The sequence below is a fragment of the Vanellus vanellus genome (assembly GCF_965231255.1).
Source record: "Vanellus vanellus genome assembly, chromosome: 24".
In the NCBI taxonomy this organism is placed as follows: Eukaryota; Metazoa; Chordata; class Aves; order Charadriiformes; family Charadriidae; genus Vanellus; species Vanellus vanellus.
In genome coordinates, this window is record NC_138929.1 from 2,575,157 (window position 1) to 2,602,453 (window position 27,297).

Consider the following 27,297-nt stretch of genomic DNA (forward strand, 5'->3'; position numbering starts at 1 on the left):
GTGCGGGCATGGGGGGATGCGGGGATGCAGGGGATGAGGGGATGCAGTGAGCCCCTCTGCCCAGCAGGTCGGGCTGCAGCGCGCAGCATCGGCCGGGGGATGCGCGGCAGGAGCCCAGCCCCGCTGCCAGCCGGCACAGCTTAACCCCCTGATGGGTAGAGAAAAAGGTAACAAACTTCCCGGGATTAATAAAAATCCATCAGGCAGGAGCAGGGCAATGCAACCGCAAACTTCCTAAAGGTTTCTGGGGTGCAAAACCCACTCCTATTGTCAGGCATGGGAATCAAAGCCCCACAAAGAGTCCAAGTATTTTATTACACCGAAAGGAATTCAAGTTTTCCAACTCAGCTTCGAGGGAATAAACCCAAAAGAGGCTGAGAAGCTCAGAGCAGGCTGGGGTTAAATTTTTTCCTCTCCCTGTCACATGGCAAAGGAACTTCATGATTATACAAAACAGAAAATAACCTGGAAGTTATTAATTCATAGATCTTTAATCTGACATGCAGATATTCAAACCAAAAAAGCCCTCCCACAACTGATTATGGGTTTATTTCTGAAAAGGAAAAAAAAAAAAAAAAAGGCAAGTTACAGTCTTACACACCAAAAAAGCCACCCCACAAAGACACAAGAGGTTTGCAGCTCACAAGCCTTGCCTGAGAGAAGACTTTGGCAGGGCCGCTCTGTAAGCCAGCAAAGCTCATTCTCATGAATCCAAATAGCTGATGAGGTCGGAGGGGGCCTCTAGATATTGCCCCAAACCCACGGGGACAAGAAGAAGCTGCTGAGCTCATGCTGCATCTCTCCCAGCACTCCATATTTTCTAATCCCCTGCCAGCCCCTTGTGTCATTCCCCAGCTGAGCTCTCCTCTCCAGTTTTCTCTTCCTTTTCTCGCTGTGTGTTGGCTCTCCCCCTCCCTCCTCCTCCAACTTCCTCCCTCCAGCTCCTCTCTCTCACAATCCTTGGCACCCTTTCAGTAAAGGCACTGCAGATTCTGCCTCTCAAGTGGGCAGCAGCTACACAGACCAGCTGCCTGACAGGGGAAGCACAGCACATTTCAGTCTTGCTCAGAACAAGCCTGAAACCCAGCCCAGCAGAAGATTCCCACGGGATGTAAACAAGTAAACAAGATTTATTCTTTCTTTTATGACCTAGTAAGACATCGGTGAAATACAAAATCCATCCAATGTGAGAAAAAAAAAAACAGCCTAAAGCTACCAACAGTTTGTATTTCTGTCCACTAATAAATTATTCTTCTTTGAAGAGAGGAGGTCTTCATTTAAAGGATGGGGATACTGAGGCAGAGGAAGATAAACAATCTGCACTTTGGTTCATCCTCCGAGGTACCAGCTCTGCTGGGAACACGACAAAACAGTGTCTGTGATGCCAGACCCACACTTGTGCAGTGCAATAGTTAACAAACAGTTCTGCAAATACAGTCTGGGATCTAAAAAAAGATGTCAACATCATCAATACCAAAGAGGAGACTACAGGCCAACTAGTTTTGAGTAGTGTCCGTTGCGCTGTCAGTAGGTTCAGCGTATTTTCTTAGCCAAAACCCTTCCAAGTGAACAAGGAATAAACAGTCCTAACCCACGAGGGAGCTGGAGTTTAGCGAGCATATTCCAATGACAAGACACAAGGAGGCTGTCTTGCCCGTATCTGCAGCAATTTTCACTGTTAAGAAAGAATAAGTACAGGGAGTGAATTCAAAAACAGGAGCATATAGCAGAGCGATAGGCACTCCAGGGATGGGAGAAGATGCCCGTTAGGCATTCTGATAATGCAAAGGATGATTTTACAGTTGTGTTTCAGGATGGAGTCTGACTAAAGGGCAGAATTACTACTTTGTAGGTGATTTGGATGCAGTTACTGCTCTACAAACCAGAGCAATGCAGAAGTTATTGTGGGGATAGCAGGGGGAGAGACTCAAAACTCCAGATTTGAACCAGCCGAAGGCTTGGAAGACCCAGGAGTGGGCACTCAGCTGGGCGAGGGCTCTGGATGCAGAGAGCACGGATTTCCCCTGCTCCCCAGCGAGGCTCAAAGATATACAATAGCACACTCCTTTTCCTAAGGGCTCCAAAACGTCTTAATGGCCAGAGAATTTGCACCCTTTCTCCCCATTTTTGTGGAGCAGTAGGGTCTATTACCCACTGCGAGAAAGCTCAGGTGATGGTATATGTGAACATGCTCATGCTCTACCCCCAGTGGGGCAATTTCTTGAACGTCCTTCTGTTCTGCATAAGCACGGAGCATCACTTGGGCGGCGTGTTCATCTAAGCACATTACAATAACCCCTGAGATTTCTTGATAAAAAGAAAGCTGCAGCACATTCCTATTACGCAAACAAGTTCAGAAAACACAGAGGGTTCATTTGTGAAGGCTCTCTATCTCCAAAGCTGCACATCAGGCAATTTAGGCAATCTAATAATTAAGAGTATTTTATTAACTGACCAAAGTGAGAGCAATAGAACTTGTTAATATTTAACTTACTGGGGCTCCCCAAACTGCTGTATATTTAGCATCTTTACTGACATTTTTATACCTTCCCCTTTATGGTGCATTGCTTTATTCTTAAGAGTCTGGTGTGCTTTGAACTTCCCTGAGGAGGAAAGCACGGGACACTGCTGATTGTGAACAAAGAGGGCGAGCTCTGCCCCAAGGTGTTACAATTCGGATGGGTTTCAAAGGCCTATGGGCGACTCAGTGACTCCCAACACTTTGATTAATGAAGTCGAGATCGCCGAGAAGCGCCTCGTAATCCAAACCAGGAAACTTTTCTCAAGTTTGTAAGAAGTTTTAAATCAATGGGCTGGTTTAAAGAGAGTTCAAAAGCCCTCCTCATTAACCTAATTCTTCTCAATAAAGGTCATGAAAGTTTTGACAGTAACTGCAGGATAACCCAGCCAAACCGCTAGCTGCTGTTACCTGGTCTTTCAACCCCATTATATGTTCTGCAAGTTCTTCATTTGCTGGCTCCAAGTAAAGATTGGTAATAGTAAACCAAATTATTATTTTTTTTTTTAAATCAAATGACATGTTTGGTTTTGGAGGCTTTTCCCTTTTCCTCCCCTCATTTCATGCAATGAACACACCCAGAAAGAACAAAAAAGCAACTAATGTTTACAAGAAGTGCAGAAAAGGCCTTTTCCATTTCTTTGTGCTGTGACGATATGAATTTCAATCAAGGGGAAACATCTCCCCCTTCGTTTCTGTGCACTCACGACCAACTAAAGCTATTTCTGTCCACTACAGAACCGCCTTCGCAGTGGTTGCTGGAGCAGTCCGGGTCAAGAGACCTCGTCCCAGCCCCATCCCGGGACGAGGCTGGATGTCAGCACACTCAAGCGCTCTGCCAAGAGTTTTCTTGTCCTCTCCAGCTGAAGGGCGCTGCGTGCTCTGTTCCAGCCCTCGGCCTGGACTCTCAGGTTTTTAAAGGATTTTAAAGCTTCATGGTAAGGGGGAAGCTTGGTTTCTGGTTTGAACACTCAAAAGCAATAGGAACAGTTTCAAAGTTACACATACCTGTTGGGTTTTCTATTTATATATGTAAATAAAAATGCAAATACACCTTCATACAGCCCTTCCCAGAGCACAGACGCTTGCCTCCTACCGATGACATTTTTCCAAGCAGAGCGTTCTGTTTTCTCCTATAATCGTTACTTGCCTCCAAAATTTGTGCACAATACCTTAGGTAGCAGAATAATTTATAAGTCCGTGTAAAAGCAAAGCTGTGCAGCTGCTCAGAGTTTGCAAAACTGTGAAACAGGAGGGATTTTAATGCAAAAAAATACTGTCTCCACACAGATTAGTTCGCCCGGAATAGAATACATACACAGCGGCAAAGAACTGCGCGCTCAGAGCTGCAGGAAGCAAAGCTTCAGCGCTGATAAAGGGAGCTGTCAGAAGTGTTGATACTAAAGCTTTTCTTTTTTTAAGTTAAAGAACATATGCCTTTGTGTGTATTTTATTTTTCATTAATTAACTCTCCGTTCCACGCATCACCCAAACAAATCTTGGACTTTAGAAGGCATTCTAACAAAAGTTTTTTTGTTTTCTTTTTGTCTCTACGTGTTATGACATTTCAAGGGTTGTAGCTGGCACTCATGTTTATAAAGCGGGGGAATTCCACGCATGGCGATAGAATAGATATTTTAACAATATGTTACAAATATTGTCAATTCGATATTTTTTCCCTTGCGTTTTCAAACACATCATAAATCTAGACTGGGTTTCTGTGTATGAACCCTGCTTACCACTGGGCTGGAGACTCTTGGCATGAACGCAAAGAGGGTTTTTTATAAATAAAACTTAGTAAAATCACTATGCACTCCATTAATTCAGGAACACTCTGCCTCAGCTTCAAAGGGGATCTTTACAGTAAAGACGGTGTTTTTGCTGCTTTAATGATTTGCTACTTGTACTTGTCATAACTACATGAACCAAATATGCAATAGCAGGGAGCAGCGGTTTAGGGAAATGCACAGTTCCGTCTCCCATCCAGCTCTGCTTCAGTTCAGTTCAATAGATTTGAGGCTTTATATAGAAAAGCTACTTCATAAATCTAACACTTGAGGCCTTTGTATAATGCCAGTTAATGAAAGAAAGCTACGCGCATGCCTCGGGTATGTACATATCTCGTGTACGACATCCAACCTCGAGAATAACTGGCGGCCCGTGAAGTGCTCAGCATCCAAACCAAAGGAGGGCCGAGAGAGGTAAAACGATACGCACTTCATCTAAATAGTATATACTATGAGATAAGTGGCCTACTAAGACTTTCCACACTATTACTTACTTAATCCTTTTACAGAACATGAAGGCTCCCAATTTTTAAGCCATGTTTTATACCGGCTTGTCCCTCACCCCACCTCCCTGCCATACATTTCTATTTATTCCTCCCTGCTTCTGGGAGGGGACATTTTCTGGGGTTAAGGCACATATCTGGGAGAAGCAGTAAATCTGGACCAAATTTGTGGACACGCCTGTAGACGCTCTGGTACCTTAAGCACATTTCTTGAGCCTCAGTTTTCCTAAATTTCATAAATGGGAAAAACAATCCTCACTCTCTCGTATGTTTGGACTACTTCTGAATATTTTAAGGAACATTCCTACTCAGCAAATACTCATGCAGCACTTCAGAGAAAACCATTTGGGATGAATTTTTGACCCAAACCCAAAAGTGTTATCATAAAGTCAATAAAAATAAATCTGCTTTTATTCATCTATTTGGGGTTTTTTTCAAAATAGAGTAAAAAGTCATTGCCTACACTGTGAGGTTTTTTTAGTGTGAACGAGTAGGTGGAAGTTGAGTTCTCTGCGCAATGCTGTGCTAAGGGGACACCCACCCTGCAGGAAGGCCCAGGTGCCCACAGGAGAATTTGGAGGGACAGGTCTTCATCAGCCCCAGGCTGGAGCCCTCCGCTGGGAGAACAGAGCCATATTTTCTCCTTCGCCGAAGGTCTGTGTCTTCAAGCAAAGTGTCGCAAGCAGAGCAACTTGTGCTCCTGAGTACCTCAAAATACTGGATAGACATCAATGATTTAATCTAACTCAGTTCTACCAGTGGCCATATTGTCTTTTAACTCTGGCCCATCTTTGCGTGCCTTCTGGGTTTGGGGACGGAGAAGCTGAAACACACCAGTGACAATTTTGGGCAAAGTCCCATTCCAGCGGAGCCAAACTTGCAGCCTGACCCACAGCTCTCCTTTAGCCACTCATGCGCCTATTTCTTCTTTAATCCCTCCGTTTGCATTGCTCCCTTTCCCTTCTTTCTCTTCCCAAATACCCATCTCTTTCTCCAGTTTGCCTCTGCTCCCATTTCATGCCGGATTCCCTTGCAGTACCCCAGAACGGCCTCTCGACGCTCCCTCAGACCACTGGTTTCTCCTAAACTGAAGCTGTTGCAGAACATTTTCCCTGCACTGAGTTGTGAGAAGAGACGGAAACAGCAGAAGGGAACTCGGGGGAGGGCTACAACTGAGCCGGGTCCTCTCCAGATTTTCTTTGCCAACTTCCCTTAGCTCCCTTGCCACAAAGGGGAGGTTGCTGCAAGACAGCAAAGGCATGCAATGCATAAAATATATTAAGTGTATAAAATTCTTCACATAGGCAGTCAGCCCTCCTCCAAAAGGAAACACAAGTCACCCTGGGGCTCTGTTCAAAGAGCACCTAAGGAATAAGGCAAAAATAACGTGCAGCTATACACTATAGCCAACAACATCGCCTGGTGCCTGTGATTTGGGCACAGCAACTCACACTTACACTCCGTTCAGTTACATCTTCCTAAAGTTGCACTGCTCTACCCAACTCATCCTCGAGATGAGACCTGCACTCCTGTTTCATATACGTCTCTGCTTGCTGGGAGATATCAAAACCGATTCTATTAGTTTCGGCCAACCCTGGAAACCAACAGGTTGCGATAGCTGGAATCACTGAGGGTTTGGTCTTCAGAGGGATTTCAGCACAGCTCTGGGTTCAAGGAGCTCAGCTGCCTCTACCAGATGTGGTCACAAGTTGTACTTAAACTCCTTTACAAAGCTGTTTACTAGGTATTACAAAGAAAATCCCAAATCTTCTTAGAAGAAGCCTTTTCCTTTGCCACATCAGCCTGGTATTTAAATGTGCTGGCAGCGCAGCTAGGAAGCTAATTCATACGCGGTTTGTGCAGTCCTCTTATCAATACATCTAGGCACACGAGATTTTTTTTTTATTATTATTTCATTTATTTAAAACCAAGCCCCACATTGTCATTCCCGGGCTCTTTTCCGTTCAGCATGCACCAATTCCTCCTCATCACCTTTCCTTCCCCCAGCAAGGTATCACAAACTGGAGCTGAGGCTCTCAAGGTGATGCCCAAGCCCATGTTTTCACTCCCAAGTTGTTCTGCTTCCTTAGTACATTTTTCCCCAATAGGATCAGTTCCCAAGATGACATAGGGACACATTTAGAAATACCGATATACCTGAAGACGCAAACACTTGTACAGCAATTCCTAGCAGGCACTTGAGCGAGCTAGGCACTTCATTTACAAGTCTATACACAGTTCTACAAACCAGTCTTCCTAATATTACTCCAGCTTCCAATTCTATAAAAGAATAAAGAATATTTCAAAAGAACAAAAGCATCCCTCCTCCACCTTTTAGATTGTATGAACTTTCAAAATTAAAAAAGAAAAAAATCTAATTTTGAGCCCTTTTATGTGTTCTAATCCTCTCTCACTCTTTTTTTTTTTTTTAATTTTGAACACAGCTGTCTGTTGTACTTCCTCAAATGATGCCAGATGCTGGGTTCATCAACCAAACGCATGAAAACAATGGTTTGAAAGCAATTAGAAGCACCGAGGCTGCACCGAGGCTCATATTAAAATGTGATAACACTGTTCTAGTGGGAATTGCAACGCTGCTGCATTTCTGACATTTCTGTGCTGCCAGACAGACAGGATGTGCTGGAAGTGGGCCCTGATCGAGGAGGTAACATACTGGAATTCATTCCTGGAGTAAATGAAGGATTAGCTGAGTTGGAACACTCACAGGGATTTTTATTACAGCCCCAGCTCCCATCTTGTTTGAACACTGGCAGATCCTTCTGTCTGTGCTCGTGTATTACAACCATTATTTAAGGAAAAAGGACGAACCTTTAAGGAAAAAGGATGAACACACAGCACCACACGCCGTGGCTGTACCCAGTGCTCCAAACCGGGAATCGGGGCTGAGCTCCACCGACCCGACACAGAGTCAAAGGAGCTCCAGGTCAGCTCTCAGCAAATACATATCCATCAATTGCCCCAAATATGCAGAAGTACCCACTGACACGACTTGTGACCTGCAGGCACCCTGGAAAGTTTAAATCATCACCCACATTATTGCGGAAATAAAGATCAAAGTCACAATCAGAATCTCCCAGCTTGTTAACAGACATAACAAGAGATGGTCACGGTCCTGAAAAATTTACAGCCTGACCATTTGTCTACACCTGGAGGTTGATTCAATTTCAAGTTTGGGTTAACATGAAGCAATGAGACCGGAGGAAACTTGCTGAAGGTTACCCAACAGTCTTCGCTCCCAAGTCAATGGCCCATGGGAATATACTGCCCTTTCTGAACTTTAAGCCTTTTCTGGGGACAGAAGTTTTGCAGAAAAATTTCCTGTGCTTGTCCAAGACAATACGTTTGTGTCAGCACCGCAGTTTTGTGTTACTCACTTTCAAGGGTAAGGAGAAATGGACTTCTGCTGCTCAGAAAGAATACTAACCCCAACCCCTGCTATCGTCCTCACTACAGCTTTGCCCCTTTCCGCCACTAAGAACTGCCACACACAGCTTTATATTCAGTTTAACCTTTGCTCCTTGTTGACTTTGCATAGAAAACACCACACACATGCAGCTCTTCCCATCTTCCCAAGCTCGTAACAGTGAGAACTCACCCCTCCGTCCCGTCTCGTACTCACCTCGGGGCAGAAATTCCAAGCGGTACCTAAAAGACCAGGAAAAAAAAAAAAATAGATATAAGCATACATTATTTTCTTAATGATTTGTTCCAGCCTGATGAATAAGTGACAGATGGGAGAATTATGCCAGAAACGCTGCCAGGAACTCAGCGAATGGTCACCACACGTTTTGTGCAAGAACCTCCAAGAGGGACTGCGAGTCCTACAGATGCTAGCTGGCCCCTGCGACATCCTCTGCTACCCAGGGAACCTCCTTCACCTCTCCTCCTCTTGAAAAGCTTCAAATGTTCCCAACTTCCTTCCATTAGAACAGGTCTCTTTCTCCAAACACAAAGGTTTACATGACCTTTTGCTTTGCAGCCTTAATTAAAGGCTCCTGAAGGTCCCTTCCAACCCAAGCTATTCCATGATTTTATTCTGTGACTCTTTTTTTAACCTCATCTCACCCCTTCCCTTACAGCAGCACAGAGAGCAGTATGCACGCTGCCCAGTCCCGGCCTCACCAAAAAAATTCCTTCTCGATTTCTTCATCTCTCACACTTTGAGCGTGTCTTGGGTTGATGTCAGAGTCATTTTAATATGGGAGCAGCACCGGTACGTTTTGGAAACCGATCAAGGATTGGGGATAAACCACAAAGTAACCCATTCACAGGCAAGATGTGTAACAAAGGGTTGGTCTATAGGCATTAGTGGCAAGAATCCAGTATGTAAAAATCCAATCAATTTGTTTCCTCATTAAAAGCTTTCATGAAGAAAATGATTTAACACAAACATTCAAGCTACTGACACAGATTAATTAGAAAACAACAACAGAATTCTGATTAAGGGCATAATATTTATTTGACTTGCTCGCTTTGGACACACAAAAAAAAAAAAAACGTGCACAGCAGAAGAAACTTTCCTGGGAGAACGGGCCCAGTGATAAATAACAACTGTATTATATTGGAAAGAGCCACACCACTGTGCTTTGTAGCAAGAAAGGGCTGCAAATTTCTCTGGGCCTTTGGATGCTCTTGGCAGCGGCCCCCCATTTTCACAACGAGCTCTTTCCTATCCATCCTATGGCAGCTCCACCTTATCTCTCAAGCCCAGAGAAGTGACACCACCTGCCTGAGGTCAGGGGAACCGTAACAGCAGCTCCATCCTTTTGTTTCTGATCAGCGTTAACGGTTATTCAACATTTGCTTCGAGAATTCAAACATTATTCAACATTTGATTTGAGAAACCTCTCCTCCCCGGGCTCAGCCTCTGCTCTGCCAGAGGTACCTGCATTCCCCCGACCCCCCAAGTCCAAGAGGTGAAATACTTTTGTCTCCTGAACAGACAACGACCGCAAGACAAGGACAGCAAAATCACTTCTTGTTTTGTGAACTTTTGTCTCTTGTGCTTGAGAGACTGTCCTAATCTCCCCTGAACATGTTTTAGTGATAACATTTACTGCACTAGGACCAAAATGATTTTCTGTCACTTCTAATTCTAGTTCAATAAAAGTATAAGAGCTTTGTTTCTAACCTCTGTCATTTTTAATACAGTAAAATGGTTTAAAAAAAAATGTAAAATTGAGTTCCATTTCCTACTGGACCAGCAAGCCCATGTTAGCTTCACTGTGATCAAATTTAAGGGGGGAAATACCAAAAAGATGCTTTGGTTTTTCTTTTTTTTTTTTTTTTTTGTTAAGCATAAGGAAACAGTCAAAAATTCTAATCTCATCAGATCAGGATGTGTCTTTAATCTCATGCTTTGATCATTTTCACTCTGAAAAGTCTTAAGCAGAGAATGAAAGTTAGTTTAAAATCTAATCGGGAGTGGGGGGAAGATGGTCTTGTTCTTATGGAAGATGAAAGAGTAATGATCTAATTCCTTCATCTGCCACTGCATGAAAATCTTGAATAAATTACTTATCTTGAGAGCTTAAAAGGCACCCACATACGATGCCACACATTTTCACACAGTATTTTCAGTATGTTCACTTAAAGGATTTCTTTCTTCCCCCCTGATGTTTTGTACATGTCTAAGAGGGTGGGGGAAGGACAACTTTCAGCATCTTTTCCCCCACCCCTTCCTGCAGGTAACTTCAGCCTTAGTTCATCAGCGAGTTATATTTTCACAATTTTCAGAGGTGGCCAGAATTGTTATTTTTTTTATTTATTTTGTTCCCGCATTACCAAAGAAATGCATGTTTCTGTGCAGTAGGGGAGGAGGAACTCAGCTAGCAGAAGCAGGGTAGTCATCTTGGGCCACTCTCCAAAGTACAGAGCTTGAGGCCAATTCTGATTTTTGTTCCCAATTAAGACAGTACTAACTGACAAGGGCATTAGGCCTTTAACATGCCTGACCTGTAGTTACACAACGTTTTGTTCTTTAGCTTTGCAGGAGGTTTACCCTGAAAGATATACTCCAATAATTTCTCTCAGCAAATAATTAAAAAAAAAAAAAAAATGTAATTGCTCCATCCACATCCCCCCTTGGGCCAGACAGTACGAGTTAGAAACTGAAGGACTCATCTTTATTCAGCTGCATCTTTATTTTGGAGGTTAATTGCCTTGGGATCAGTTTGACATTTTCATCTTTAATAAACAATTTTTAGGTTTCCCCAAAACCAAGAGTAAAAGCTTCTCATTCGTTTTCTTAACCAGAAGGTTTGGGAATAGGCAGTATCTTTGGGCACCTCTTTTAAGCACTTGCTTAAAAGAGCTCTTATCCACCAGCTGCGAGTGGAATCCCCCAAGAAGAGAACCAGTTAAGGCAAAGCATAGCAGAGTTTTCAGCCAAATAGGAAGGTCTAATCTACATCAGTCCTTAAGAAAGTGGAGGGAGATGGGGAAAACTCTTGTCAAATTATTAACTAGCTTCAGCAAAACGACCTCAGAAAGGAATCTATTGAGAATTTTGATGCAATATGTAAAGCGAGGTACTAACCCAGAAATATCCGATTTCCACTACAAAGCCTAAGGACAAGTGTTGCATTGCCAATACTTATAGGATGTCTTTTGTTAAAGTATTTCCCCTGCATGGTTCAGCAACGAACCACGCACCTCTCTCACCTCATCGGTGCATATTTCGGGCTAGACAGGAAGAAGCCACAGATTTGTTCTGTTCAAAACACAAACTGTTTCTCATGATTGCACAGCCTTTGAGGCTACACGCTCAACAAGCAAACATCAGAGGGGCTCGCTTTTCTGGAAACGTTTATGTTCTTTGCTCCTGAAAAACATACAGATCCCAGTTCTAATTCATCAGCCTCCTAGCAGCAGTGTCTCCAACTGGGCCCAATCAAAATTGCAACTCAACTGCATAAATAGACCTCAGAGGGTGAATTCCCATGAGAAAAAGTAGAAGAAAATGCTGTTTATAAAATGGTTTGTGTTGGAAAGGACCTTAAAGATCATCCAGTCCCACCCCCCTGCCCTGGGCAGGGACACCCCCACCAGCCCAGGTTGCTCCAAGCCCTGTCCAACCCGGCCTTGACCACCTCCGGGGATGGGGCAGCCACAGCTTCTTTGGGCAACCTGCACCAGGGGCTGACCACCCCCACAGTAAAGAATTCCTTCCTAATATCTCATCTCAGTCTCCCCTCTTTCAGTTTAAAATCATCACTCCTCATCCCATCGCTCCCCTCCCTGATCAAGAGTCCCTCCCCAGCTTTTCTGGAGCCCCTTTAGGGACAGAAGGGGCTCTAAGGTCTCCCCAGAGCCTTCTCTTCTCCAGGCTGTACAATCACAACTCTCTCATCCTGTCCACATAGGAGAGACTGTTATCACTTTGGAAAGGGAAATTGAGTCACAGATCATGCAGATTTGCCAGAAAAGTCTCCTTCTCAACAGAAACCCACTGTCCTTACAGCCCTGAGCCAGAACTAACGTTTCTCTGTGTCTGGTCTGTAAGGACCAGAGCATTCTGCTGTCTCCCACAGAGCCAGGACTTGGACTGCCAAAGGGAAAGATGCTTCCAGGACACACCAGGACCTTGATCGCTGATCTTATCCTTGCTTGATTGTAACATAAGCGAGATTAGAAGCAACACCAAGAGCATCAGTTAGGCACTTGTGAGGTTTGAAAATAAGTTCTCAAAGTCCTACCCTTCCTAGCTGTACTGGATGCTGGAATCACCTCCAAGAGAGTAGAGTTTGCTTTTCATAGCCCTTACTCAAAAGCAGTCACCTGAGGTCAGGGATGCTGCCAGGCCCGACCGAGCAGGACTCCATTTCTTGCAGATGCAGAATGACTGGCAAAGAAGTTACTTCAACACTCCTATCGCCCCAGCAGCAGCATTGAAACCAAGGAAAACCATGAACATCCCTTTTTGTTCCAAAAGGAAGGGCAGATTAAGCCCTGGAATACGGAAGGATGAAATTTCCCCTCAGGTCAGTATTGTTCCTGCCACACTAGGTCTACATTTACCCTTTGGTATGAGCAGAGGAGTGATGTTTTCTTGGAGCATCAAGATAATTTGGTTTTATTCCTACATTTCCAACCTCTATACAAAACTCAAGCAGTAGATCTACCCCAGGCCTCTAGCCCTCTGTTGCATGGGGAGGGTGAGGGGGGTCACAAATCCCATCAATGTACAGAAATCCAGTAAAATACACTATTAACACACCCAATCTTCCCATCCACAACTTGAGTTGGCCGACCAGCATCCACCGCTTCCAGCAAATCCCAGAGCTGAAAGAGTCAAACCAGACCCATTTGGGGCTAGAAGCAAAAGCTGCTGTCTGAAATCTTACGGTCTGTATTGCACAGGGGGTCAGACTTGATGGTTATAATGGTTTCTTTGCAGCTCTAAAGTCTGTAAAAGTCTAAACCCTACTTTCCTCTCAGACTCAATTTCAGCAGGAACCATAAAATAAAGTCAGGTTTCAATCAAATTTCCTGTATTTTCCCATCCAATTAAGAACACTAATATCACCACAGATGTTATTAAATTATATATTTCAAGACAGTCTAATTTGTTTGGTGCACAGTATTTGTTGGGGTTTTAATGTTTGCAAAAAATATTTGAAAAAAAAAAAAAATCAATGCCGTACAAGATTTCAAGCAGAAAAAAAAGATGAAAATGGGATTGGGGAGCTCACCATTAGCAAAGTCGGTTACAAACCACTTCAAATGCATTTCTCGGTTAAATGCTACAGAAGCAGCAGCAGCTATGCAAAGACTCTGGTTACACAATTTCAATCATTTACAGTCCTCAGGTTTCAGATTAACAATGCATTCACAAGGAAATGGATGGGGAAACAGGGGTAATTTTATCAGCTGGAATGGGAAATGATGCAAATTACTGAAAGGAGTCTAACCCAGAAGGCACCAAACTGCATTACTGGCAGAGTGAATGGCCACATTCACCCCAGGTATAAAAGCAGGTAGAATATGATAACAGCTGAATTGAATTTGTGCCCCTGACCCACTGTATCTTAACACAGGAGAATTCCTTCCTCAGCACTCCCCAAAAGGAGGGGAGAGAAAGAAAATCCCTACCGAGATTACAGAATAAATTGGGAACATCCTAAGAGAAACTTTACCGGACTTTAAAAAGAAATAATCACTACGGTCAGTATTAAACTTGACTGTTGAAAACTAAAGGAATGCCTGTGCTCACACACAGCCAGGCACAGATGCACTGGTGCAGGGTGGTGAGAGGCTTTAGATCTCCATTAACACCAGCTGGTGCAGCGCACACTCGCATGTCCCCAAACCAGCGCTTCCCCCGCATCAGGGAAGGGCCACATCTCCCCTGCACGAAGAGGGGGAAAAAACAAAAAAAAAAAACCCAACCAACCAACATAAGGAGCTCATTTTTAGGCTAGAAAACGCAAATCCAAAAGCTGCTAAGTACTTCTGAAATGCCCGGGACTTGCTTTCATTTTTTTTGCAGAACAAATCTGTATTTAATGGCCAAAGTAAGTGTGAATGAGATCGCGCTCAGCAAGATCGTTTCCTTGCTGAGCAAATAAATTTCAGCTCTCTGAAGAACATGAAGGAGGAGAACAGCACTTTGCCTAATTAAGGACAATGTGGTGGGGCTACAGTCCAGCCCCGGCGTTAATGTGCTGAGCTCAATTATCTGCCCATCAGGTCACATTCTTAAATTCCTTTTTATCTTGGTATCACACGTTATTCAGCATAATGAGTTTAATATTGGTAGGAATTACAGGCAGTGCATTTACACTAATGAAGCAAAATTACCCTGAAATGGCATTTTCTTTCTTTTCAATCTTAAAACTTTAAAATAAGGTTGAAAATTGAAGCAATAAGTGTAGTTAATACAGTTAGAAGTTTATTAAAACAGGCCAAACAGACTGTTTTAGGCAGAATTTTGGATATATTTCCATTAGTGAATGTTTTACAACCCTACTCTAATATCTTGCCACAGAAAGGATCGAGTTCAGACTGATAATTAGGCGAAGTTTCTCTGGTGTTGAAGTAGCTACAGTCCAGCTACAACTGTAAACCAGTAAAACCAGTAGCTCATGGTTTCTGGCAGAGTGCATGAACCACATGCTACAACAGCTTGCCAAGATTTGTAGCACAGCCTCGAGGCTGCCCGAGTCAGAGGCAGTCGCCGTGTTGTCTTTACCTTCACACTTCCATTTGGGGTCAAACCATCCCATTTCAACTCCATCAGCAAGTGCAGGATTTATCGAGGGTAATGCTGCCGGGGCCAGATGCAAAGCACCCAGTAGAAACTGGGTGAGGGCGTTACCTAAGTTTGCTCCCCAAAACCAAGTATTTCTGCAGCTCAGATTGGAGCAGAGGATAGAAACCCATACCCAGGCACTGGCAGCATCCCGGACCCCTCTGTGTTCTGCACCTCTGTGCCGAGGGCGAGCGATTCCGAAGCTCAGAGGCTGTATTTGTCTTTCAGAACCTCAGTGTTACAAACAAGGCTCGCAGCGGCACAGCCCAGGCTCTGGCTGAAAACGCAAGACAGCTATGGCATTTCATGACAGAATTCAACATTAACTTAACTCTGGGAGGAGGTTTAAGAGACCAAAATCACTCAGCCAGGCAGGGAGCGCACGTCTGTGTCACAGCCTGGGAAGCCACATGTGCTGCCAGCCACAGCACTTTTGTGTTTGTGACACTGCCCACAGGTACCAGCCTGGCAGCACTGCGGCTGTGGATGTCCGGGAAAGACCTTGGCTCCTGCAAGCGCTCTTTAGCAGGCCAGGACATCACCTGGAGATGTCTGATACATGAGGAGTTTCGTTGCAGAGTTAAAAGACCACGTGCAGGCTTTTCCTCACTGATAGCACAGTAGCAGCATTGGGACTATTGCCATAAACTTTAAGGAGAATTAGACAACGAGGCAGTAGAGTGAGGTTTTGGGGCTTGTTATCCAGAGGTGAAGAGCCTGGTCCATGCTGGAGCTCCTGCTGCTGGTAGGAATGTCGGAAAATCATCCTGTGTATTAATTATGAGTAGCAGGATTGGGCCTCAGGTTCACCCCAGTGTTTTAGTCACAGTGGAGCAAATTAAAGGTAGAGTTTCAGTGTCTATTTTGGATTTCCTAGTGGGTGTACGCAAGAAACTCAACATTAATTAAGCCCTTTTCTCTTCATTTCTGCTTTGATATACAACAGGTCTGCCTTGCTCTCCTTTTAGCGCTATTATATTTTTCCTCAGGGGAAAAAAAAAATACTAAGAATTTGTTTCCATCGGAGCAAACTTGCCTTCCAACAGGGAGTTTAAATGACTAGCTGACTCCAAGGAGGTGGAGGAACTATTTATCTCCATATTTTTAAATAAATCCCATTCTCCTCACCTCACCCCCTGCCATTGTAACTGCTCTAGAAATGTCAAAATGCTGAGGTGAGGTCATTTAACAGCAAGAAGACTTTTTTTTTTTGGTTACTGATCTTGCCAAAGGACAAGAATGAGCTTGTGTTCCTGAGGAGTCATGTATCCGATTCATCCCAGGTGTCGGACATCTGCTGCTAGCTCTGCAGCCGGCTTTGTTAGGACACAAGAAACAGCAGCCACGTTCCCAAGGAACAACTTGAAATAAACCCTCAGCACCAACAGACCTAAAACAGAAGCAACTGACAAGCTCTGGGGCTTCTGGAATACAAGCGAAGCTCTGCCCCAGCACCACATCCTCCATCTACCCTGCCCCAAAGCAAAGCTGGTTTTATCCGCTGCAAACACTTTGTTTTTCTGTTCAGGACTAGAGCAGAATCCTCAGCCTACGGTCGGGACACAGGTAACCAGTAACGTGCTGCAAGATCCTCATCCCTCACACAGATGCTTCCTTGGGACCAAACCTCTGGTTGTGTTCTGTGGCTTGTTTTCCCGGACACCATGCAAAGCAATCAAGGAAAGCAATTAAAAATGAGATTATCAACAAACCCAAAGTGATGATTAGGAAAAAAATTGCCAGGCCAGGATTTACATATACGCTATTAGAAAGTGGAATAGGATCTGAGTTAGTGGGGGGGGGGGGGAAGAGAAAGAAAAGCGAGAACTGTTTCAACAGAACAGTGCACTTTAAATAACCAAATGAATTCTGAAAGTAAAACGGTACAGGGACTCATAACTCAGCCGTATGGTGACAGCCTCCCCGCAGCCACTGCCTCCAACACGGCTCCTCGAGCAAAAGTACCCCAGACTGCCTCAGAAAAAATTATAACCTGCAAACACAATCCTCTCCCTACCTACCGCACTTCTTGCGGCGAGACGGGAACAATATATCCTCACAGGTAGCACATGGAGACATAAAGCCCAACCACTTGTTCACATTATAGTCATCAGCAAACCTCCTGGTGGGGGAACGTTATGAGGCCATGGGGAGAACAGCGATATAAAGACCTGACGGCCAAGTTACAGGAACAGTTATTGAGACTGGCTCAGGATAATCACACTAGATGGAAGCTCTTCCCTTTCAGAGACGCGCGTGTCTCTCCCCAGTAGTTGAGCAGTTTACTTATGTCCATTATGAACCCAAATAATGAAACCCTACATGCCGTGTTGTGTTTGGCCCCGTGGAGGTGGAAGGCGGGGAGCAGGGCTGCTCAGGGGAGGCAGGCGCTTCCTGAAGACGACGGCTGATGATTTCCTGAACACCGGCCGCAGCAGCCACAGGAAGCTCCCCGAAGAGACAAACCCGCGCCTCATCCCCCAAGAGCAAGACCTGCTTAGATCCTTTCAAATAAAAAGATAGAGTCATCGTTACAGTAATCTCCTACCACAAATCATTGCGTTAATGGCTCAGGTCAGAACAAGGACATCTGTATACTCTGTTCTTCTCACCCTTTCAAATGCCACCGAGCAATAAAACACAAGAAGGAAGTCAGCAGTACCCTGTAGTCTTTGCTCAAGGGTCTCACTTTCCCCTCCAGAAGTACCTGCAATTTATTTCAATAAGCAACAGGACTGAGGCCCACAGCTGAACCTGAGCATCCAGGAGGGTTTGCCTACCACCTCTCCTCCTGATGCAAAGGCTGCATCACCAAATCTCCTGCCTTTTTTTTTTTTTTAAGATCACTTTGTTCTAAAAGCTTTATCCCAAATTGTATTCTTAGGCTGAGAAACAGTTAAGAGCCGAGGTTGAGGTCTGCGTCACAGCATCAGTGTTTGCCCCAGGACCCTAAAGGCTGCTCCTTCTTGAGAGGGACATGGACCTGCTGGAGCAGGGCCAGAGGAGGCCATGAAGATGATCAGAGGGTTGGAGCACCTCTCCTAAGAGGAAAGGCTGAGAGAATTGGGGTTGTTCAGCCTGGAGAAGAGAGGACACCTTATAGTGGCCTTCCAGCACTTAAAGGGGGCTTACAAGAAAGCTGGAGAGGGACTTTGTACAAAGGCATGTAGCGATAGGACAAGGAGGAATGGCTTCAAACTGCAAGAAGAGAGATTTAGACTAGATATTAGGAAAAAATTCTTGACTGTGAGGGTGGTGAGCCCCTGGCGCAGGGTGCCCAGAAAAGCTGTGGCTGCCCCATCCCTGGAGGTGGTCAAGGCCAGGTTGGACGGGGCTGGGAGCACCCTGGTCTGGGGGGAGGTGTCTCTGCCCAGGGCAGGGGGGTGGCACTGGATGGTTTTAAGATCCCTTCCAGCCTAAACCATTCTATGATTTTAAGTCACCAAAACCACACACAACCTCTGGGAAGCCAGGAGTCCATTGGGCAACGGTCACAGCAGCATCTTTCCCCGCTGCTCAAGCACCCTTCACAACTCTAACAGCACACAAAGACATACTGCTTACTTCAGGAAGCAAGAACAATCCAGTATTTCCAAGTTTGCCAAGTGCCTCACACATTTATCAAGTTCCACACTATTTTTAATTCATTAAAAACAGAGCTAGAGTTGCATTATATGAAGATAAAGAGTTGTCACTTTTAAATTTGCATGCTCTCAGGACAGTTGAGAAAAGACTTGACTTGATGCCTGAATACTTCAGGTTCAGAATTCTGCTTACTTAACTCTTTCCGTCCAAGATCAATACCTGCCAATGAGTGGGAATTTTTCAGAGAAACCATACCAATCTGTTACAAACATGCAATCAACCCCATTCTTCTGCAGTATTACAGGACACTGCTACACACACACACCCATTCTTCCATTAGATATGCTACAGCCCCATTTTCCAAAAGGCTTCCGTCTTCTGCATTCAGCTTGTTTCAATTATTCAGGGCAACCCAGGCTGATAATTACACAGTCCCGTGTTGCTGAGTAAAACTGATGCTTAATTAGCCAGCAGGAAAGATCGATTAAGATACAGCAGGGCATCTTGCAAAGTTCTTCAGTGGGACTGCAGGGAATAGAGTCTGGCTGTGCCCTTACGAAGGATAAAATTCTCCACTTCTCAGGGACTCGACAGCAGTTTTATTTAAACTGGATGCTTAGATCAGTCAGCCACCCCGAGTGTTATTGTCAGGTCTTAACTTCAAGTGACACAACTCATATCTTATAACTAGAGCATTAACAGCAAGCTCTGGATCATGTATCTAGCCAAAAATATAACGCAGCTGAGGCCAAGAGCTTTATTTAAGCCTCCAGCAACTTGTTTTCTGTTTATGTTCCTTGATTTTTGCCTAGCACAACAGAACAACCTTTGTTTACTTGGCTCGCTTGTCCAAATGATGCAGCTCATGTTCTCATGCAGGACTTCAACAGTCCCAAGGACATGAGATTTTGGAATCAAGTTGGGACCTGCATCTTAACTCAGGGCGTCCTCTTCATAGCTTTTTACTGTATCAAAGTCCAGGCAGTGCATATTTGAGTTCAGGAATCACTTGTGAAATAGATACTTTCGGCAGCATAAATCTTTGCTCACTATATTGATTTGCCCACAAGCACAAGTACCAAAGTGATGGACTGTTTCCACAAAATTCTCTAGCACAAGGGAAAGGAAGAACAGGACAGGATCAGAGACCTGTACGCGAACAGCTGTACAGACACAGTCCAAGGCATATTTTTTTACCTTGAAACACAAACCCAATTCCAAACACAGATAATGACAACTCTGCAGACAACCATATAACTGATTAAACAGGAGAGTATACAAACCAGTGTGTGGTGCGCTCTCACATTGTACCCAGCCCTGAACATCCAATAACTTTCAAAGCATGGTCCAGCTAGTCGAGTACAGCATGTGGTACCCCAAGGCATGAGACTGTTCTGAAGCACTTTTAGTAAGTAATGCGGGCAGCACAAACCTGGCTTTAACTTGCTGGAAGCCAAAGAGAATTGCATCCCTCTGCTCCCTTGCTTTTGCACTCAAGTTTTCATTCTGCAGTCCATCCGCCAGGTAAAATTCAGCATCTGGGAAAGAGAGAATTACAGATTAAAACTAACCTGTTCTTGGCTAAGAAACCCCAGCCTGGCTGTGCACTGGGAAGCCCTCGAAGCACCGTACCAAGCAGCCTGATCTAGAGACACAGTCAGTCTGAAAACTTCCTTTGGAGAAGTTAAAACATTGAACTGATTGGGGATAGAAGATCTAAATATTGCATGCGATTACAGAGCTTCTCTCTGGTTGCAGCAGTATAAGGCAAATAAGCAACTCAAAGAAACAACCAAGCAGAAAGAAGAGGAAGGTGAAACAGGGATAAGTCTATTGGGTTAAAGTGCAACTCCACCCACCTCTTTGCTGCCCCAAACCCTAAAAATCTGCTGCTGTGCAAGTCTTCTGGCATTAAGGACACAGAACGAGTGGTTATCCCATTCAGAGGAGGATCCAAAGCACTTTGAAAACCCCAGTGCAAAATATCCACTGACAATTCAAGGAAGCCCTAACCCGTGGTTTTCACAGGGGTGATCTTCGTGATGGACAAGCACCGAACAACAGGTTGGTTGCACGCCAGCCTACGTGCACTTGTATCACCACATGGGTTCTCCCGCAAGGTTATCGCTGAAATACTACACCCTGTGCTTGCTCAACAGAGACAGCTAAGCAAAAGTAAATATGGTATTCTCTCACCTGGAAGCCACATCTACATGCAGAAATTTAACCTGAACTGGAAGATAAAAGGATTAAGTGTCTTCTATCTGCATAAATATTTATGTTCTTTACAGAAACCTCAAAAAAAAAAATCATCTCATAGAAAACAGAACAGTTCCAATCACACCCGCTCTGTATAGGGGAATATCACCCTTGTACTTCAGCAGCATTACTGCTGGTTTCCCCTAGCAGAGAAGAGATTGGCATCAAAGCTCTGGTGGTGTGCATCCACAGGCCTCTCCAACCTTTAACTCACGTCCCATGCTGTGACACTAATGTCAGTTTAATATCCCGCTTGCAAGACTTTCAAGCTCCTTATGCTTCAGCTGCCGGTACAACAGCCAGCACTGTTTAACACACCCCGGGAATCCGCACAGCTCCTTAAAAACAGCTCCTCCACCTGCAAGCACATCTCAAGATCAAAATGCCACAAGAGAAATTAATACCTTTTTCTGTTCAAGTCATGAGCCCTCATTTCTTTTTGTTGCCTGCTCATGACACACTAAAGAAAGGCTTAGAGCTTAGGGGTGGGAAGGGCAAAAAAAAAAAAAAAAAAAAAGCCCTTTAAAGTGAAGAGCATAAGGAAGGACATGGGGGGGGGGACACAAAGCTGATGCTTGGGCATCCCCCAGAAACAGGGTCCTCTTTCTAGCTCCTCTCCAGCGACAGAGAGGCTGCACCGGGGAGACCCAACACTGCCCACAGCAGCCTGGGAAGGAGGAATGAATCCAGATCCACTTGTCTCCATAACAGTCCAGTTCTCCTTTCTGGGTTTATTCAGCTGAAAGTACCAGTTTCAATGGGAGCACTCACTAATAAGCACATTTCAGCCGAACAAAGATTCCTCCAGGTCCTCATTAGCTCCTTCCTCTGTCTCCCTTCCTTTCCTCCTACCAGAAGGGCTCCTGACCCACAAGAACCTGGTCAGATCCAGCTGTGCCTCATACCTGCAGCCACTACTTCACAGCTGAGACCCCGAGCTAAAGCCCGAGGACAGCACTGGGACAGCCGAGTATCCCAGCACAGCCCCTCCGATGTGGGGGTGCACAGTCACCACACCTCAGCAGACGGGGCAGTAACCCTAATTCACAGCGTCGCTAATTCACAGCATCGCTCTCAAAACCCACATCTACGTCCAGCAGAGGTTTTGGGAGCTCCAGGAGCGCAGAGGTGTCGGGCCAGAATGCCTATTAATATCAATTCACTGCTAGTAATTTAGCCTTAGGTGGCCCATCTGGGATAGCACAAAGGCTTTGCCAGCGCAGCTAAGTGAAGCTTTTTAAATCCCAGGCCAATCCTGTAATCCTTAAGCTAAATTTCATTTTGAGTGCATCTCTATGCAGGTTTAATTGTACATCCAAGATACAGTACCAGCTTATGACAAGCCTAACGACACCGAGGCTTGCACCACTTACAAATTACACAGAAAGTACCCAAGTACATATATCTAAGCACAAAGGATATATCTTGCTCCGAGGAGCTTACTGCTTAAGAACAGATGAGGCTAAGGGGACAATTTATTATATACAAACCAGCATAAAAACAGCACAGTAGAAACGGGTCAGCAAGAGAAACCACGCACAGGCTGTATTTCCACAGTGAAAGGAGCAGCAAGAAAAACAAACTGCTCCCAGAACTTGTGCAAATATCAGCTGGATCCCTCTGTCATTTTTAAGCGCAGATTAGCTCCATGAGTACGCGATTAGCTCTAATACAGTATTTACTTACTGGGATGTCAGCACAGATCAGCTGCTGGATAAGTTATAGTAGAACTAGGGTCACTTCTGCAAACCAGGCAGAGCCCCTTTCAGAGCCAACCACTATGTTTATAGCACCAGGAAATGAAAAAGAAAGCCTAACCATAAACTCTCAAAGTGGATCAGGAAGAGCAATATGTAAGCAGCTCTAGAGTAAATCACCCTAATGTTAGTTTTACTGCTTGTCGGTAACATTATATTCTTGATGTTTATAGATTGCTCTCTGTGATCCACTCTGAAAGTTTACAGGACTCTCCTTTTCATTTCCTGCGGCTAAAAAGGTAAGAGGGAAAAAAAATAGTTGAGATTTCATCAAGTGTTTCAGGGGAGTTTCTAGAGGCAATTGCAGTTATCCACTTTAATCCTGCAGGAGATGCACAGCATCATAAGAATTATGTCACAACCACTGAAGTCCAGGTAGTAAATAACCTTTTAATGGCAGCACTAAATTCTAGGAGTTAATCAGCACTCAATGAGCAGAGCTGAAAGGTATTAAGGTGCCACGTGTATTCTCTCCACGCACGTGCACTCATTCACTTTTTTTTTTTTTGCTCTTTTCTACTCCTCTGCCACCCAAAGGCCACCAACAGAAATCCCACACACCATGCGCAGAGGAACGAGCCCCACAGAATCACCATATTTTAGCTATGCAAGATAATGCCAAGCCAACCAGTCTGCTCCAACAACATTTATTTGATGCTTCACACAATCCCTCCTGCCGTTTATCACCCCAGCTGGCTGGGAAAAAATTAACTGTAGAAAAAAAAAAATTAGGGCACCTATTAACACAGAGCGCAGATACCTTGAGCTTCCCTGAGACTGCATTAATATTTCCAGGATATGTCCCAAGACAGCCAGGGATTTGAAAGGCTACTTGTATCACCCTTGGCCCACTTGTCAAAATAAAAGCCATGAACTATCGCACACAGGATTCCTCGACTTTTCTGCAAGCTCAAGAAAGCATGGTTTAATGGTGAAACAACATTTTTCAGATGAGCCTTCCGACTCTGGCGGGGCTGAGTCAGAGAAAACCTTGAGAACTGAAGCAATCTTCATCCATCCTCCTGCAATGGGCCGAACAGGACGTTCTCCCCTTCGCCACGGACAGTGGGGGAACTGAGAACAGCTTCCCAAATTTTCAGCTTCCAAGTCTCAACCCAGAATTCCCCAATATTTAAATTCCAGAGCTACTCATGATGCTACATCAATGCTGACTGTGGCTTATTAGCCCTCACAAAACAGAGCATTTTATTGTTTATTTTTAAAGCAGCACCGAGGCTGCTTGCCTTGCAATTAGCAGCTAACGGCTTTGTTAGGCTGTGCAGGTGCAGTCGCAGCCTCCCACAGCAGCACCTGCTCCGTCCCTCCTGTTGCCCAAACTCCAGCAAGAAAATGGGTTTCCAGCCCCCCCCCCCCATCTGAACCGCAGAGGATTGAGCGAGGCAGGTGAAGGGAAGATCATCAGACTGCTTTTCCTTCTCCAAAGCAAAGCAGAAGCCCTGGGTTCGTCAGAGATGTATCACTTTTTTTAGAACCACCCTTTCAGCCTTCAGAAAAATTTGTGCTAAACAAACATGAAACACCCTTAAGCAAAAGTAGTTTTAAAAGGTGAAGAGCCAAAGGTGAAACTGTGCCATGAACTGACAACACAGAGTTAATGAAACTTGGATTGCTTATTTGCAAGGTGGAACTTCACCCAATATAATTGCATCCACATCTACTCATAAACAGAAGATAACAAGCATTTGTGAGTGTTGCAGGATTGCAGTGTGGAGAGAATAGCCGTATTGTGTCGGCTTTCAACCACTGCAACCTCAGAGATGTCTTGTATGATAATAACACAACCGTTACCAGCAAACCATCCGCTTCAGTGCATCACTTCAACGGTGCTGCGCTACAGACCAAACTTTAATATAAGGAAGCAGAGGTTATTGCCTGTACATCAGTACATGTTTCCTCCTCTATTTGTGATTTTTATTTTAAATACAAGAATTCTCGCGGTAATGCAGTTTGCAAACACTGTAATAGCTTAAGCTCCTTCATTTCCAGCCTGCATAGTTAGAAACCTCCTCAGCCACTGGAAGGCCTCAGGACCGTACAGATTGTTAAGACACAGCAAGTTTGATACAGAGGTATGTGACATGCAATTAATCTCCATTCATAGCCTGCTATACTTGTCAGCAAACAAAGGCTGTGCTTTAGAAGGAGATCTGAAGCCTTCAATTAAAAACAGTCAGCTAACAAGAAAATAATCTAAGTTAAAGGAAGGTGGCAGGTGCAGAAATGAGTTGTTTATAAAAGTGTCAGCACTGAACAATAAAGTGCCGCACATCAAAAATGTGAAAGGGTGAACTTCACTGAAGCCCCCGTGATTAAAAAACAGAGGAGAAAATTTACACCTACATCTGGGGGAAGACACAAAGCATTTGGAAGTGAGCTTTGACGGGTTTGGAGGCTGCACACTCCGTCTCTCAGACTGACGGATCCCAGGACTGGAAGTTCTCCCACGTCTCGGAGGGGATGGGGCGAGCGCTCGGTGCTGCCAGGAGCCACCGCAGCAGGAAACAAAAGGTCACCAAGCCTTGCGGCAGCTGGGGCCAGCCCCAAACACAAGATGCTAATGACTCCTTCCCCCCCACATCTGCAACAGCAGGATGTGTCAGTGATACCCGCACGCGGTGTTCAGCACCGGGCTGACACTGCTGCTCCAGCCTGCGATGCTGCTGCCGGGGTTTTATTTATGGGCAGGTTGTGATGCGGTCACCTCTGCACGGCACTTCTCTCACCAAACCCTCGTTTCCCACACCATGGGCTCAGCAATGGTCACAGAGGTCCGTACAGAAGTTTTTGGTGTTTGTGAAGCATCTTTTAATAGAAGAGTTTAGCACAGTTTCTGTTTGGCTGACCCACCGCTTCAATGACTAGAGGTGTTGCAGTTCAAGTTTGTGAAGAAATCCACGAAAACAACTTCAGAAGCTCCCACCTGCCGTCTTACACACAGAAGCCAATGCTGTCAGCTCTCAGCACAGCTCATTCCCTCAGAAGGTCACATTCATATTGTCAAGGAGAAGTGGGGGTTGAGGCCAGCACTGCTCTCAGCTGTACCCCCATTTTCAATGGGTTTGAGGCTTTCCTGAGGATGCACCCCCACCGAGCGAGCTCACTCATCGCACCCCCAGTGCAACGCACAGTACTTGCACAACATCCAGAGCCAGGAGACACCACTACCACAGTCACAAGAAAAGCTTGCTGAGAGGGGTCCCTGCAGGACACAAGCTGCTTCTCTCTTTTGTACCTGCGCCCTTGTCTCACCCTGGTGATGCTAACCTCAATTCCTTAACCGAAAGCACTCGGTGGAGACATCTTTTGACCATGCCAGAAGACACCGCTCAATCTCACATACACTCCCTTCTACTTACACGGGCTCTGGGACCACCAGAGAGCTTCCCCACCCCTAACACAGGCATGGACCCACCCGCCAGCTCCTGAGCAACAGGACAGCCCCAAAAACACCAAGACAGGCAGCCAGGTCCCCTACACTCTCACTGGGGTTAGAGACAAAGAGGGCATACATAACCTGAAGACTCTGAAACCATCAGCCTTAGGGAAGCAGCTCCCACAATCCTTCCCCTCCCCTCTCTGGCTCAGCACAGTGGGGTGCAAAAAGCTTTTCAGCTTCTTCCCCTGCAACCGCAACAGATTTACCCCACTAAGCAGAAGGGGAGCAAGGAGGAACTCGTGGTTACCTTCCAGGAGTCTCTGAATCTCCTCTGGGATCATGATACCTGCCACCTCCTTTCCACAGGATCCAAACCTGCTGCTACTGCTCCTGTCCCTCAGAGGCAGGGACAGAGCGAGGAAGGAAGCAGGGAGGGCGGGGACACCCAAAAAAAAGGTAGGAGGAACCACTGGGCTCCACTCAGATGCCTCCTCCTGGTACAGCCCCGGCCAGCTCAACCTACCTCCTCACAGGCAGCCAGGATGCCCATGTCCCCGGGCCACCGAGCACCTCCGCGCTCTAGGGGACCAGCTCCAGCCAACGAGCTGCAGGAGCGCAGGACCCCAGCAACAGCACAGCTGAACCTGCACTCCTGCATTAGCATTCTAATCTGATGGCACTTCGGTGTGCATCTCCCTCATTATCACACAATTCAGCACACCTGCTGGCAGAGCAGAGGCCCTGTGGCCACCGATTTAACCTCCTGTGCCTGTTCCCAGCACAATAGGAGTTGAGGATTAGAGCTGTTCCAGGCAAAGGCAGGCTCTGTCTTCTAATGCGCAAGGGAAGAGAATGGTACTTGGCTGTTCTGCAATAAAACTTCCCCTCTTCCTGCATAGGAAGGGGGCTAGGTTGTAATAGCCGTTCATATTTCTACGTCTTGCCCAGAGAAATAGCAGGGTTGCGCACTTTAACTTGCTTTATGACAGGCAATAAATGCAAACTGCACTCTACAAAACAAAAATGGCATTGCATTAGATTAACCCACAGCCCTGCATCTGCACCTCTCCTATAAAAATGAATTAGCGCAAGCTGACTATGAGGATACCACTGTTACTTTTCATTTGTGCATTCCCAAGTTTTAGGCTCAGTATTGACAAATCCAAAGACGGTCTTTTTTATCAGAAGCTCATCAATGATTCCAAAGACTAGTTAAAG

At 45.2% G+C, this 27,297-nt stretch overlaps 1 protein-coding gene across 1 annotated transcript in view; it reads right to left on the reverse strand.

The window, feature by feature from the left end:
* Nucleotides 1-26,420, reverse strand: part of SKAP1 (src kinase associated phosphoprotein 1) — a gene marked incomplete at its 5' end in the record, with an annotated part of 160,242 nt that extends 133,822 nt beyond the window's left edge. Inside the window, 3 exons of the mRNA XM_082494817.1 lie at nucleotides 8,449-8,474; nucleotides 20,099-20,204; nucleotides 26,387-26,420. Coding sequence (XP_082350943.1) covers nucleotides 8,449-8,474; nucleotides 20,099-20,204; nucleotides 26,387-26,420 — 166 coding nt within the window. The remainder of the gene's footprint in view (nucleotides 1-8,448; nucleotides 8,475-20,098; nucleotides 20,205-26,386) is intronic.
* Nucleotides 26,421-27,297: the final 877 nt, after the last annotated feature.